This window comes from Mustela nigripes, chromosome 1 (assembly GCF_022355385.1).
Source record: "Mustela nigripes isolate SB6536 chromosome 1, MUSNIG.SB6536, whole genome shotgun sequence".
Lineage (NCBI taxonomy): Eukaryota > Metazoa > Chordata > Mammalia > Carnivora > Mustelidae > Mustela > Mustela nigripes.
In genome coordinates, this window is record NC_081557.1 from 2,043,216 (window position 1) to 2,058,321 (window position 15,106).

At 65.4% G+C, this 15,106-nt stretch overlaps 1 protein-coding gene across 5 annotated transcripts in view; it reads left to right on the plus strand.

The window, feature by feature from the left end:
- Nucleotides 1-11,350, plus strand: part of KCNQ1 (potassium voltage-gated channel subfamily Q member 1) — a 308,960-nt gene extending 297,610 nt beyond the window's left edge. For all 5 annotated transcript variants that reach the window (XM_059398838.1, XM_059398849.1, XM_059398844.1 and 2 more), the window contains one exon: nucleotides 10,192-11,350. In XM_059398838.1, the coding sequence (XP_059254821.1) occupies nucleotides 10,192-10,337 (146 nt within the window). In that variant the 3' untranslated portion in view covers nucleotides 10,338-11,350. The remainder of the gene's footprint in view (nucleotides 1-10,191) is intronic.
- The last annotated feature ends 3,756 nt before the right edge of the window (nucleotides 11,351-15,106 follow it).

Here is a 15,106-nt window from a genome sequence, read left to right on the forward strand (position 1 = left end):
GCTGCCCTACGCTGCAGGATGGACTCACAGTCCCCTCCCTGTTAGGCCCAGAGTCACCCAGCCAGTGAGGAGGCACGGATGCCCTGCTTTGGGAGGGGAGATGTTAATGTAGGTGATACCCAGGCCAGCTACTAGGCAAGGAGAGCAGGGAGGAGCCGGCAGGCGGACCAGGAGGAGGCAAGAAGGAGACCCACCCCCGGGCCCGGGAGAATGAGAAGGGTCTGCGGGCTGGGCAGAGGAGTGGATTCTTCTAGGAAGTGGGGCCGGCTGGTGCAAAGGTCCTGAGGCAGGGAGAGTTATGGTACATCCAAGGAACTGGAAGAAGCCAGCCTGGGGCATGAGGGGCAGGGACTGAGGTGGACACAGGACGCAGAGGAGGGATCCTGTGGCCAAGGCAGGGCTGTGTCTTTATCCCGAGAGCAGTGGGGAGACCTATAGGGGTTTCATTTGGGGCAAAGACAGGCCGTGAGGACCGAGAGGAGGCCCGTTGGCCAGGGAGAGCTGCAGGGAAGGCGAGCTGAGCGTCAAGGGGGCACTGCTGGGTGCCCAGGAGGCTGGCGGGCTTGGTGCCACGGCGTGGGGGTGTGGGGGTGGCTGGGCCTGGCCCGAGAGTCCAATGGCAGATAGAACCCACCTGCCAGCTGTCACCAGGCCTGGTGTCACCCTCCCGCCCGGCCCGGGGCTTGGCACTGGCGGCCAGGCACTCGCTGGCTCCAGGTACAAAGTGTTCTGCCCAGCGTGCCCCTGGCGTCCGGGACTTCGAGGCCCGTCAGAGAGGCAGTGCAGGAGGGGAGGCGGGGGGAAGCCGGTGCCGGTGGGGCCTCCCTGCCGCCAACACAAACACGGCTTCTCGCTTGCAGCCTCCGTCTCCAGGCTGCCCTACATTCCCGCTCGCCCGCCGCCCCCCCACCCCGAGCAGGGCGGCTGCGTCGGCCCGGCCTAGGGCTGCCGGACGTGGGCAGGGCAGGCGGCCGCCCCTGCTTGGCCTCCGTTGGCAGGACCCCCCGGAGGCCCGGCTAGGGGTTGGCCTGGACTGCCGGGGAGGCCCGAGCCCCCCCCCCCAGGCATCTCCCGTCTCCCCCCAGTCCACCCGTCTGGTGGCTCTGGGTCTTGGCCCCACCTCCCGGCCTCCTCTGGGGTCCTCTGACTCTGCCGCTGACCCCCCCCCCCATGTCCCATGAGCCTTCTCCTCCCTCAAGCATTACCGGAAGTCCACACGTAGCCGCGGCGTCAGGGCTCGGTGGGGCCATGGATGTGTGGGCCCCAAGGGGGGCCCGGGGGGAGGGCAGGGGGCTGAGGGTCCAGGAGTAGGATCTGTGTCGATGGACTCAGCACACGCAGACTCTGTGGGGCTTTCATCCCGGGGCAGTGGAGGTGCGGGGAGGGGCAGAAAGAAGCAGGTGTGAGGTCTAGAGGAGAGGCGGATGGAGGCCAGGGTCTAGGAGGCAGGACAGTGCTTCCAGTACGGAACCCGGGGAGGCTTCCTGGAGGAGACCACAGAAATATAGATGAGCTAAGGGCACTTGCCATGTGGGAACCCGGGAGGGTACTCCTCGTGGAGCAGAAGCGGGCACAGACGCGGGGGTGCCGAGGCTGGGGCTGACATGGTGGATGATGGGCTCGGACCCCGTAGTGCCCCACAGCCACCAGAGTGGGCCGTCTGTTCAGAGCTCAGAGGACAGACCTCTCCCAGTTCTGAGCAGAAGAACGAGATTCCTCGGACTATAGGGGCCAAGAGCAGAGGGTATTGTCCAGGGGAGCCCGTCCATGCTCCTCCCCTCGCAGCGGGGAGGGCCAGCGAGGCATTTCGCCTCCAGAAAGCGTGCACTGAGAGCTGAGAGCAGAGTGGGTTATGAGGCCGCCATGACTCACGTTTTCGTGGGGACCGCGAGGTAGCTGGAGACACAAGGAGCTTAGCGCGTAGAAAGGGTATTTCCGCTCGGTGGGGAAGAGGTAGGTTATTCGGCAAAGTGTGGTGCAGCGATGGTCTGTCGCTCAAAATCAGTCCCATGCCGATCGAAGATTTATGGATAAAGTATAAATCAAAAAGGCACCAGGAAAAAATGTTTCAGCATTGGAATGGGGAAGCATTTCTGTGCACACTCCGAGTGTGCATAGAAATCTAGACACCGTAAAGGAAAAGAGAGATGACTCGCACTCCGTGAAAAAGCAAATGAATAGATAAGATTTTTGTGCAGCAAGACAAAGAGTAATAATTATGATTGCCATCAACCACTGCACAAAACAAACAGCACGCTAGGGAATCACATTTGTGATGCACACGTGAAAGGACCAGCCTCCTTAATATACAAAGAGCCCTTGTAAATCAATGACAATAAAAAGGCCTGGCCAGCAGTGTCAGCCAGGGAGAGAGCCAGCACTGGGCCTGTAGGACCTCTGCCCCTCCTGCCTGGCACTGGGGCCCCAGGGGAATGTCGGGGGGCCTCACGTCCTCATCCAGCGAGTATTCACAGAGCACTAACTCCACCCCACGTGTACTTACCAAGCACCCACTACATGCCAGGCTCCGGGAGACCGTCTAGGGATACCACAGTGACAGCATGGTTGAGGTCTGGCCTCAGGAGCCTTCGGGGAGTGGACGGGGCCACGAGCAAGCAAATCAGCAAACAAGGACATTCGGGAGGTCGTGGGGCTACAGACAGAACGGTGCGCAAAACAGTCGGCAGGCTCCTGGCTGAAAAGGTCAGGGAAGGTCGCTCTCAACATGTGAGTGGAGTTTCTACAACGTGGTGGCAGAGGGAAGAGCAAGTTCAAAGGCCCTGGGGCAGGGTCAAGAGGGATGTGTGTGCTCGGGCTCTGAGAGAAGGGGGTCTGGGGGTCTGGGAGGACAGAGTGAGGGGCTGCAGATCACATTGCACGGGGGGATGCCCCCGCCGGGAATTCTGCAGAGGGCGCTAGCTCAGGTCAGCGTGGAGCAGCTCGCCCTAGCAGCTCTCCAGGCCGAGTGGGAGAGAGCCGAGCCTGCCAGGGAGAGGAGACCCAACGATGCCGGCGAAGAATACAGGCAGCCTGGGCTAGGTGTCAGAGGAGGAGAGGAGAGGCGTGGAATTCAGGGCATGCGCTCTGGGGCACCAGGGCACCATGGGAGGCCCGCACCAACCCTGAGACGGGAGGACGGGGTTGGGTGCAGTTCTCTCCGTGACCTGCTATGCTGAGATGCATGTGGGGGGAGGCGAGGTTCCGAGGCCCCGGGGAGGGCACAGAGCCAGGGCTGAGACTTGGGGGTGTCTGTGCAAAGGCAGGTCCTAGGGCTGGGTGCGAGCGTGGGCCAGGTTGTGCTGGCCTGGTGAACACAGGTGCAATGATCCTGAGACCCGGGGCCACCGTCGGCCTGAACCAAGGCAGTGCTGAGCTCCCTGAGACCCAGGCATCTGCAAGGCAGCCCCTGGGCAGGCAGGTGTTTGCAGGGCTGGTAGAAGGCCCTTCTCCCTGTCATGGTGCTCTCTTAGAGGGAAGCATCCTGCACTCCTGAGGGGTGGTCAGTGAGGGCCAGTCGGCAGTAGAAGGCCTCTGGAAGTGTCTTGGGATAAGGTGGCACTGACTGGGTCCTCAGCCATTTGGTCACGCTTTGCAGAGGACCCAGCTGAGACACGGCTGACCTTGGCAGTGGCTCGGTCCACCTGCCACAGTGTGGTCTCCTTCCTCCCTATAGCCCAGATAGCTGGACATGCAAGGGACAGACACTAGGACAGGGGCCTTGGTCTGTGGCCTCTGAAAGATTCATCTAAGCAAAGTGCCAAGTCATCAACCCCACTGTGACACCAGTCCCGGGGCCAAGACACAAGTGGCTGCCATGTTTGCTGCCCACTCTGTGCCGAGGCTCAACCCTGGCCTGGACTTGGCCAAGCAGGGCCCTGGGAGACAGGCGGAAGGACATGGATTGGTGACCACAAATCCCTGTTAGAAGACATTGGCCCCCGACAGAGCCCCTCGCTTGGGGTGGGGTTCCTGCTCAGCCTCTGAGTTGCTCTGTCCCAGGAGCATGGCACATGCAAAGGCCCAGGGGCCTAGAGGTCCTGGTAGACCGGCTCACACCCTTGGCAGCTCCGGGAATGATTTAGTGGTTGGTGACTTGTGTAAAATCACACCCAGGACAGCTCATGCATTCTCCAGCACCAGTCTCCCATGGCCCAGAAAGGCCAGTGTATACCCGCGAGCACCGTTCCCACACATGGTGGTGGTCTGCGCCACACATGGGCACCATGGAACATGTGCTTGCGGGAATCACTGAGGACCGTCCATGGGACACTGCATGGTAGGTCCGTGAATGCCAGACACTGCTTCCAGGGTTCCTGCGTACTTCCAAGCCTCGCGACCACCTGCTAAGGAGGCTCCACCCGCATCCCTGAAGGTCACGTGGGCAAACAGGTTCAGGGAGGCCAAGGGACTTGGCCAAGGTCACCAGGCCCAGACAGGACCCTGGGCAGACCCTCCGGTGCCCGAGCCCCCCTCCGCTGGGATCCGAACCTAGTGGTGCGCAGCCCTCCCGGTTCGCACACCCCCAGAACCGCCCACAGGGGCCCCAGGCCCACCTCCACCCCCTGCGGCTCGACGCATGCGCACCCGGTCCCATGGCCGCCCCCTCGGCGATGGGTGCGCGGCGGCTGTCGCGGGATGGAGAGCTCCAGCAGAGCCGCGGGCCTGGGACTGGCAGTAAATCCTCCGGCGCTAGAAACACGGTTGGTTTTTCTCCAAGAGCTAAAGCACTAAAACAAAGTCATAAACACAATTACACCGTCTCCTGCCGTAAATTAGGACGTTATGAAGCGCTGTGATCTATTCCCACTCATACCCAGCTCCCTAAGACAGCCCAGCCCCACCAGCCCTAACGAAAGGGTGATTTATGGGTGCTGTTGTCAGCTTCTTGCCGTGGGGGAGGGGAGCTCCCAAGCCCTGAGGAGTCAGAGGCCCAGCGCCAGGGGCGGACCGCGGGCTACATGCGCACTCCAGGCCGGCCAGGCCGCCCGCTGGGCAGGACATCCCAGGACAGCTTGCCCCAGGCAGGCCGACAGGCACCCTGCACCCCCTCCCCTTCCCTGGGGGCCTCTGGAGTCCAGCTGCTGGGCAAGGAAGCACTGGCTCTGTCCGCCCCCAGGTGCTGGCAAGGAAGGGCGGAGGCTCGGGGCCCCTGGAGCCCGACTGTAGTGAGAGACACACACACACCAGGGTCTTGGGGAAAATACGGGCTGCTCTTGGGGGATCGGTGGGCTGTGGCAAGGGAAGGAGTTGACCTCAGGTGGGTGACGCTGGTGAGACCCTGGGGGGTGGGGGATGACGGATGCCTGCGGCAGGAGCCATAGGGACAAAGGCCACCACGTGTACCAGCCCAGCGCTCTGGAATGGAGCGAATCAAGAGGGAGGAGGGAAGGGAGGCCAGAGAGCTAAGGGCGGGGGGCGGGGGGGCACGCCGCGGACCACGCAGGGCGGGGGGCGGGGGGGGCACGCCGGGGACCACGGAGGGGGGGGGGGGGGGGGGGGGGCGCACACCGCGGACCACGCAGGGACTCAGTCTTCTGGCAATAGGATGACTGCTCAGGAGGGTATGAGCGGGACAGCAGCGTGACCCATCATGTATTTGGAAAGGCCTGTAGAAGCACGCTGGGGAAGGCAGGGAAGCTGGCTGGCGGGCTACTGCACCCATCCCAGCAAGAGAGTTTGGTTGCCTCGTCTGGACTGGGCCATGGAGGAGTCCCCCAGGCTCTGCCGACAGACAGAGCACCAAGCAGGATGCTGAATTTGGAGCCTTTTTCCGAGATGAAGAGACTTCAGAAGGAACAGGATGGGCCCAGAGAGGCGGGAGGACCTAGCTGGGGTGCAGGAGGCTGTGTTCTCATAGTCTGAGTTCAGCCTGGGGCTGATGGGCAGGTCCTAGGTCCGTCCTTGACCTGAGCCTGGCCCAGAGGTCCCATGGACAGCGGCCTACACCTGTCACACAAGGGTGCCCTGTGGTCATGGTCAGCAGAGAGGGCTCTGGGCAGGCAGAACTCAGACGGAGCCAGTGCTCCGTCTTTGTGGCTTCTCTCGGTGGGCATGGGTGCTCAGCGTCACCCACATGAGCTGGCAGGCACAGGGGGCAGAGGCCATAGGTCCTTCTGACCCCCACTGCCCTCCCTGACCCAGCAGCAGCTTTCAGAGTGAAGGCCAGGGGCCATGCCCATAGGAGGGGGGCACGAGCATGGCAGGCTATGGGGACAGACAACTCGGAAGTCCTGCGTAAGGGGCCAGGACCACCTCTTGGAATCTGCTCACCGGCCCCGCGGCCCAGTGTGGGGGTCCCCCCTCTCAGACCAAGCCCTCCCTGGGTCCAGCAGAGCCCAAGACTCCCCCTTGGTGTGGCCAGGCTCTTTCACGGGACGGGCACACACCCCCCCTATACGCCAGCTCACTCCTGAGACCCCATGTCCTGCCCTGAGCTGGGGCTTCTCCTGAACTCTGTGTTTGGAGGGGTGATCCCACACTCAACCACGAGACTTTGAGGACTGGCTGGGGCTTTGGGGCCCTGCACAGGGGAGGTGGGCTTCTGTCCTGAGCTCTGCAGCACAGGGCTCCCTCCTGGCCTGGCCAGAGATGGCCCCTGGGACCCCTCCCATGAGCCCCTCCTAGACCTGCCCCCAGCTGTGTCTCCAGCGACCAACCAGAGGCACAGCCGGAACTCGGCCACATCACCCACCTGGTGGATCCCGACGGCAGCCCCACGGCACCCCCATAACCCGGCCCTTCAGTGTCTGTGAAAGGGGCAGGGGCACCAGGCAGAGCCAGGCCCTGCAGGAGGGATGGGGAGTGCAGGGGAGGGTGAAGCGAGGGCAGAGCCAGCGAGCAGACGCACACAGTGATCACGGCTGCGTCACCAGCGTGTCCCCGGTGTGCGTGCCACGGTGTTGCTACCTAGGGCTCTGTGCTCCTGTTCCTAGAAGCCCCCCAACTCCCTGCAGCCCAGCGGGCCCAGGACAGTCTGCAAACAGGAGGGCTCAGGGACCCTGCAGAGGGCTCTAGGGTGTCCCAGGAGGAGGTTCCGCCCCACCTCCGGACTGCGGCCAGCAGGGACCCAGGAGACCCCACCCCGGTGCCTCCCTCCAGCCCCAGCGATCCACGTCTCCCCCCGGAGCGGCCAGGGCCATCAGCAGGTCGAAAGCCAGAATCAAGGCTGAGCAGGTCCTATAAAAATCTCGCTTGAAAGACTCTTTTTCAAGATTTTCTTTTGAAAACAAATTCATAACCACATCACACAGGCGCCCCGTTGCCTCGGGCTTGATCGCCGGCCGCCCGGGGCCCTCTCCCTAGCTGTTAGTCTAATTGCTTTTTTCTCCTCGGAGGCCCGCGTGTGTCGTCTGTGGTTATTAATCTGGTGAGTCGAGGCGGGGAACAAGGGCCCTTTGTCGGCCCGTCCTTTTAGTTTCTATCAGATTGCCAGGAACCGTGAGGTCCGCGTTCCCCAAAACTGATCTGCCCTGTGGCTCCGGGAGCACCGTCGTGGCCCAGCGCATGGGGCTGCCATCCCCGGGGCACCCGCCAGGTGGATGCCCCTCTCGGCCACTGGGGTTTGGCCACAGAGCGTCCCACCTACGTGTGAATGGGGGGGAACACCCTGCGCTCAAGCGGAGAAGCGAGGGGACAAGGTCACCTTGGGGGTCATCTCTCTGAGAAGGGGCGGAGCGGGTCCCAAGGCCAAGCAGGAGCAACCCACCTGTCCCCCTGGCGGGGGCCCTCCTCAGCCCCCAGGCCTGAGGGAAAGAGGGAAACCCTGGCCAAGGGGCTGCCGAGGGGGTCCTGGGAGCAGAAGCGTGTCTGAGGGGGTCGGGGGCTGCGGGGCGGGTCCATGCACGGCCCACTCGGGGTGCTCAGAGCCGGCAGCTGAGCCCAGGGTGGCCCTGGGGGGACAGGGCTGGCACTAAGTGTGACCACCAAGCTCTAGGAGGGGGCCTAGCTCTGGGAGGGACGGGGGACGGCCCGGGAAGGGTCCGGAAGGCTGGCCCCCAACCCACGTTCACCACACCCCTGCCTGCCCCAGGACAGTCCTCCGGACAGCGCCGTGGCAGGACCAGAGAGCCCGTCCCTCCGCCGCGCCCAGCCACCCCCGTCCTCCCGCTTCCCAGCCACACTTCTGTTTCCGTTTTATCCGGGAACACCCTGTAAAGGCTTCTGTGCCCACTTACACATCTGGGGGCCCCAACAGATGTTCCAGTGCCATAGAGTGAAAATTTATGAAACCACAAATGCTCTTCTGTAACGTGTTCCGTGCTCTAATTAATGCCAAACCGACCGACGCCCAGCAGGGCCGGCGCAGTCGAACGACACCCGGCCGCACCTGCACAGGCCTCCGTCAGAGTCACTGCTGTGCAGAGCCCGAGGAGCCCAGGCGACCTCCCGGGGGCCTCCCAGGGGGGTCTCGGGCCAGGAAGAGGGATGAGGTTTAGGGCCATGTCCCCGCACCCCATGCCCCCTCCGGCCTTGCTCACTGTGTCCACCCAGCCTTCTGAGCTTAGCTAGGACCCCACCCCACCCCGCTCTCACCCCCTCCCACGACCAGCTGCCCTGACCCCTCCCCGCCTGACACACGTGTCTTCCCAGCACAGGAGCCCAGCAGGGGGGGCTTGCAGGGGTGCAATGGTAGAGCCAGGGGTCCCAGCTGGTGACCAGGCACAAGGCCCTTCTACTCCTGGGGCCTCAGGGTCTGTGTCTGTGTCTGTGGTTTGGGGTGCATTTCTCAGTTTGGGGGCTAGGAGAGCTGAGGGGTCCCAGCCCCCCACCGAGCCAGACCAGAGAAGTCCTACACCCCTTCTCTCGATGGCCTGGGCTCCCGCGTCAGATTTATCTGGGAAAACAGAGGATCAGGTCCCTTGGGCCCGGGTGCTGGGGCCTCAGATGAGCAGCTCTCCCAGGGGGCCTGAGACAGGCAATTCTTACACCCAGGACCACCGGCAAGGAGCAGAGACTGCACCAGCCTCAGCCCTGCAAAGCTGGGGAGATGCGTCGCCTGGCAGGGCACGGCCCCCCTCCCAGACAGCCCTGCCAGCAGAGGGGGAGGGCTGCTGGAACAGGGGGTCCTCCCGGCCCCCATCCTGCCCTGCCTGACTCGGGATAAAGGACTCCTCTGCTTCTCGGGAGAGAGCCCTCTTTTCGTCTTGTTCCTGCCAGCCTCTCCCCTCCCCTCCCCTGCAGCTCAACATCTGCAGTGGGCTGGAGGGTTGGCGGTGGCCACACCCACCTCTGGAGCCCACCGCCCTGGGGACCCAGCTCCTGACCTCCAGCCCTCATGGGGCTGAGGGCCACTCGGCCCACCAGCAGCTTTTCCTGGGCGGTGCAGCCAGCCCCCAGCTCTGCGTGGTCCTGGGGGAGGGGCGCTGCAGCCGACAGTGGGCCCAGGGGTGTCCCAGGGAGCAGGCTGGCCCTGGGCAGAGCCCTCAGGGAGAACCGCCCCCCCACCGTCCCGAGGTCATCCCATGCTCCAGAGGCCCTTGGCAGCTGCAAGAGGGTCTGCTTTGTTCCCTGATGCACACAACGACCCTCGCTCCGGACCCCGCAGGCCTGCAGCTCGCAGTCTCCGCACTCCCTGCCCCAGCGGCCCCTCGCCTGATAGTCCCCTGCCCTGGGTTCTCCCGGGACGCCCTGCACTGCCCCAGGCTGCCTTCAGGCCCCGCACTCCCAGCCCCGCCCCCCTCCCCCCGGGCACCCTTCCCCCCCAGCCCATGCTGCGCCTGCGTCTTCCAGTCCCACAGGGTGACCCCATCTGCTTCATCGGCAGCCCCAGTGTTCAGATTGGGGCTGGCCACAAGGCCAGAAACAGGGCCTCCTCGGCCTGACCTCTGGAGGATGGGTGGATGGGTCCGGATTTCTGGCTCCCTGGGAAGACAGTGCTGCTGCCGCGAGGGGCAGCGGGGTCAGCGGGAGACAGACCCCACCCTACGACCCTCGAGGCCACCCCAGCAGGAATCACGCGCTCCACCTGCGGTGGTGGGGGGGTTCTCCGCAGACACACACACACGCACACAGGGCCACGCGCACCCACACAATCGTTCCCCGCACACACACAGGCCCGTGCACGGCTCCCGTGGGCAGGGACCCTGGGCCCGGCTCCCCGGCACCTCCCCGGCCCCAGCCCTCAGCGGGCGCAGACCCAGCAGCATTACGCGCACCCGGCGGCCCCGTCCTCACCCGCTCCTGTCTCCGCAGGTGACCCAGCTGGACCAGAGGCTGGTGCTCATCACGGACATGCTCCGCCAGCTCCTCTCCCTGCACCAGGGCGGCCGGCCGGGCGAGCGGACCCCCGGCGGGGGTGGGGCCCAGGCGCCGCCCCCCTGCGGCTCCCTCAGCCCTGAGCTCTTCCTGCCCAGCGGCGCCCTCCCCACCTACGAGCAGCTGACTGTGCCCCGCGGGGGCCCCGATGAGGGGTCCTGACGGGGGCTTGGGACCCCAGGCCTGCAAGGGCAGGGCCGGAGGAGTCCAGTTCGGCCCAGCCCACCTCCCACCTGGAAGGGGCGCCCCCCCAGGTCACCAGCCCCTCCCTCCCGGGCCTCAGACCCCCCATGGGCCACGCCGCCCTGAGAGGCTGTGCCTGGGGAGTCACAAGGCCTCCCCTTCCAGCCAGCGGGTACTAGACCTCGGCTGGGTTTGGGGGCCTCCTCTCGGCTTCGAGACCATGACCCCCACAGGATCCGTATGGCAGTTGGGACACAGTGGCAGGGCTCAGTCTCGACCCCGGGGGGCCGGGCATCCTAGGTGCTTGGTCCCCGCATGTACGGCTGACCAAGCACAGGTGTGAGCAGGCCCCAGGGGGCCTCCTGGGAGGAGACGGAGGGCAGTCAGGACAGGGTCTGTGGACACCCACCCTCAGCCTCGAACCCAGGACCCAGGGAGGAGGCAGGCAGGGCAGGGCAGGCCCAGCCCATGCCACACCAAGGGTGCCGGCGATCCAGGCCCGGGCCGTGCTTTCCACCTGCAGAGACTGGCTCAGAAGCCAGGATTATGAGGGACCCTGAGGCCACCACCTCCAGCAGGAGGGCCGGCCCGCCATGGTGCCTGTAGTGCTCCGCGGGGGTGGACTGTCCCCCACTGACCCCTGCCCTGCGCACAGCCCCCACTGCAGCTCCCCACCGGGTCCGGGCAACTAGAAGGCTACCAGAACTGTCCCGTCCCCCCGGCCGGCTGCTGAGCGTGGGACAGGCGTAGGGGGCGTCACAGTCCCTGCACGAGACGGGGCTCCTCCTGGGCATCTCAGTTCACAGAAATCAGAATAATTTGTGGTGATTTGGAATCTGTGTTTTAATGAGTTTCACGGTGTGATTTTGACCCTTAATTGTGGCGCTTTTCCTAATAAACGTGGAGTCACGGAGCTGGTCTCGGGCCTGCACTTGTCTTGATTCTCGAGGGAGAGGACCATCTTTGGGACAGCCCTGTCCCGTGGAGACACACCCCCAGCTTTCGCCTCGCCGAGTGCCCACGCTGCCATCTGCACCGACCCAGGGAAGGGGAGGAGGCCGGAGCCCCAGCTCTCCGGGAGGAGGACCCCCGCCCCAGGGACCCAGAAGCACCTTGAGGTCCGGCCCTCTCTGCCCTGGCCCCTAGCTTGCACCGAGGCCAGCTCTGTCCATAGAGCCGAGCAGAGGGAGAGAGCGCGGCCAGGACCGAAGGCCTGCCCTGCAGCCTTTGCTCCTGTGGGCGCCTCTTCCGGCCCTCACCCCTTCACCACTACCCGAGTCACTTTGGTCTGTGGCCCAGCTCCTCAGGCAGTCAGCCCTTCCTGAAAGCGGCTCACGAGCGGCAGCCCCTCCAGGCCTTGGGACCCCTTGAGGGGACAGGGCTGACCGGTGAGGTCATTGTCCCCAGCCAAGCATTGGAGGTGGGGCCTCAGGGCTTGGTGTGAACGGGAGGGCTCCCTGCCTTCCACTGCCAGCCTACCTGTGGGCATCGCCCCCCACCTCCTCCCGGGTCCCGCCACCTTCCCTTCCTGCCTGGTGGACAGGACCCTTAGGGCCTGCTTAGGGGCAAGTGTCCAGGAGCTGCTGAATAGGAACTCACTTCCCAGAGGAGGGGTCAGGGTTCAGAGAGCTCACTGAGGCCACGGATCCAGCCCAAGGCTCTGGCCCAGGTGGGCATACCTCCTGCTCAGGGCTCCTGCGGTCCTGGGGCTTCCCCCTGAGGCAGCTCTGACCACCTGCCGTAGTGAACATGTGGTCACTGCCCGTCTCCCGGCAGCTCCTCAGCCCCCGGGGAAGGCGGGCACCTTGCCAGGACCAGGCCTGAGGGGTGCTGGGGGGTAACCACCTCAGGGGACACACTCTGGCCTGTCTGCCTCTCCCAGGCCAGGCTGCTCCTTGACCAAGGACCCAGGAGCTCTACCAGGGCGGGGGCGTGTGCGCAGGCCCAGCCTCCGGGACTATCGAGGAGCACAGACGGGCCCCTCCAGGTGTACATGCAGGGGGTGGTCTGGGCTCCGAAGCCCCCACACGGACATCCCCACCCCCTCTAGGCCCTGATGTCCCCTTGCGGTAACAGGGAGCTCCCTTGGGGCCGCCCAGCTTCGAGCAGCCTGGGGGCACATGCCAGGGAGAGCCAGCCCGCCCTCGCCCTGCCCCCTGGGTGCCCCCCACCCCGCCCCCCAGCCGAGTGCCCCCCTTCAGCTCACAGATGCGGGCATGATCAGCGGGGCGGAGTGGGCAAGCCCACTGCACACACCCTCCTCCAGGACAGTTTGCCCTCCTGCTCTCCTTCCGGAGCCCGTCTGCACCCAAACGCAGGCCGTGAGGGCTGGAGCCAGCTGACCTCTAGAGGACGGAGCTGTCCCAAGACCCCTGGAAGCAGCCAGCTGGCCCGTGTCAGGACAGGCAACCCAGGCTCCCTATGGAGGAGGAAGGGAGGGTCCCACTTTGCTGAGCCCCACCGCGTCGGTGCTCCCCAAGGCCTCCCACCGTGGGCACTGGGTATCGGGACCCACCAGCACTGGCCGGGGCGGGGGAGGGCAGGAGGGACAGCCAGGGCCTGGGGCCTCCCCCGCCGCACCCACCGGGGAGGGGCGGGAGCAACAATTACTGGAAAGGCAAAAGCTGTTGTTTCCTTGTTGGGTAAATATTTGTGGAAACCCCAGGAAGCGGCTGGCGGGAGAGCAGGGCCCTCCGCGGCGCCCCGGCACCCCGGCCCTCGATGCGCTCGGCGCGGGGCCGCCCATCTGGGCAGGGCACGGCCCCTGCACCCAGCCCGGCTTTGTTTCCCGTATTATCGACTGCACACAAAGTCCCCGAGTGCCTCACTCCTGGACGGCCCATTGCGGCCCTCTCGGGTGTGAAATGCAATTTACCTGAAATAAAGCCCAATTATGGAATTAGCTAATTAAAGCCCGCGGTGGAGGCTGGGCCAGGCCGGCCGGGCGCTCAGTGCCCGCCCGGTGCCCGCGGTCTGCGGGAACAGATGGCGCCCCGGCCCGCCGTGCCGGCCACATTCCTTCACTCTGTCCCCCGATAACTGACTTAGACAGCACACGGCCATCTGGTGTATGACACGTCCTGTGTGCCCCGGACAATGGCCCAGCAGACCTCTCCGGGAGAGGGCCGTCGCCCGGGCAACGGTGGCAAGTGCAGCCCGGGCCGTTCACGCCCCCTCCCCCAGCCCCTTTGTGGGCCTCGCGCGGCTGCCTGGCTCTCGCCGCTGACAGTGTCCATGAGTATTTGTCCCCAGCACCCGGCCTTTGTCTCCACACTGGGCTCCCTCACTGAGGTGCTCATGTCCAGTGGGCGCTAGGAGCATCTGCTGGAGTGACAGGGTGAGGACGGCTCGGGGACCGTCCTGCCACCCCCTTCCTGGAGCGCCCCCTCCTCCACCGCAGACCTCCTCCCCCACCGTGTGCCCCCGGGAGGCAGGCACCTGGCAGGCCCTGGGCTCCGTCGCCGTGTCCGAGGCTCTCCCAGTCTCTGGACCGGGGCTGGGAGCAGAGGGAGACAGGGCAGGCCCGCACTCCTGCCGCCGCGCCTCTGAAATGGGACGGGTGGCCGTGCCCCGCCAAGGGGCGTGGGGGGGACACGGACGGAGCGAAGACCCAGAGGCTCCGGGCCCAGGTCGGGCACACAGCAGGTGCTCAATAAAGGCAGCCAGACAAGCAGCATGGGAGATGCGCCCATCCTGCCCGGCCCACACAAGCCCTCAGAGCAGCTTCCTGGACCCCCGCCTTGCATGCCAGGCCCCCGCTGGAACTGTCCTCCACCCCAGCGGGCTGTCCCGGCCCTGCACCCAGGCTGCCCCTCGAGGCCCTGGGAGCCGCCGCCCTGCCCACCCAGCCCTGGCATTTCCCACCGGAAGCCCCCAAGTCTCTGGCCAGGCCGACCTCCCACTTCTTCTTGTGTCGGGCCCCAAGCCACCCGCCCATGGGCAGGGCGGCACCCACTGGGCCGGGGTCAGGAGCTGTGCCCAGCAGCAGGCCAGTGGACAAGAGGCTTCCCTGGGACTCTCAGACCACAGGGGGAGGCCAGACCTCCCGAAGGGCCAGTTAAATGAAGGGATAAGATGAGGGTCTGGAAAGGGGCTACTGCACCACGGGGGAGAGGGCCAGGGTGCTGCAGGCTCACCCGGACACAGGCAGGGCCCTGTGATGCATGTGTGGGGGAGGGGAGTCCACCACCCGGTGCCCTGAGGACGAGACCAGGCAGGTGTTCTGAGAGACAGCCGGGGTGGGGGTGGGGTGGCACAAGTCTGGCGCGCCCAGGCCTCCTGGGACAGCCCCACACACAGCCCCAAGCAGAGTCCTCCTGTGGGGGTCTGCTGGGTCACCTGGAGGGATGGGGTCCTCCCAGCAGCCAGCCAGTCTCCCTGGTTTGGGGGCCCTCCCCAGCTCACCCGAAACCTACCTGCTCCACACCCTGGTTTCCTCCTGGGACCACCTCTGAGCCCTGGACCCCAGCGGCTCCCCTGAAAGGGCGGCAGCCCCCTCTTGGCCCTGGCCTCACCGTTGCGGCCCCCCGAGCCTGGGGGTCCCTGGCAGCTGGGCCTGGAGCATGCTTGTCCACGGAGCTGGACAAACAGAGCTCCGCTTTCCACTGCTCTCTGAGTGCCAAGAGCCCGGGGCTAGGGCCCTCTGGACTCTGACAGCCCTCACCTGGGC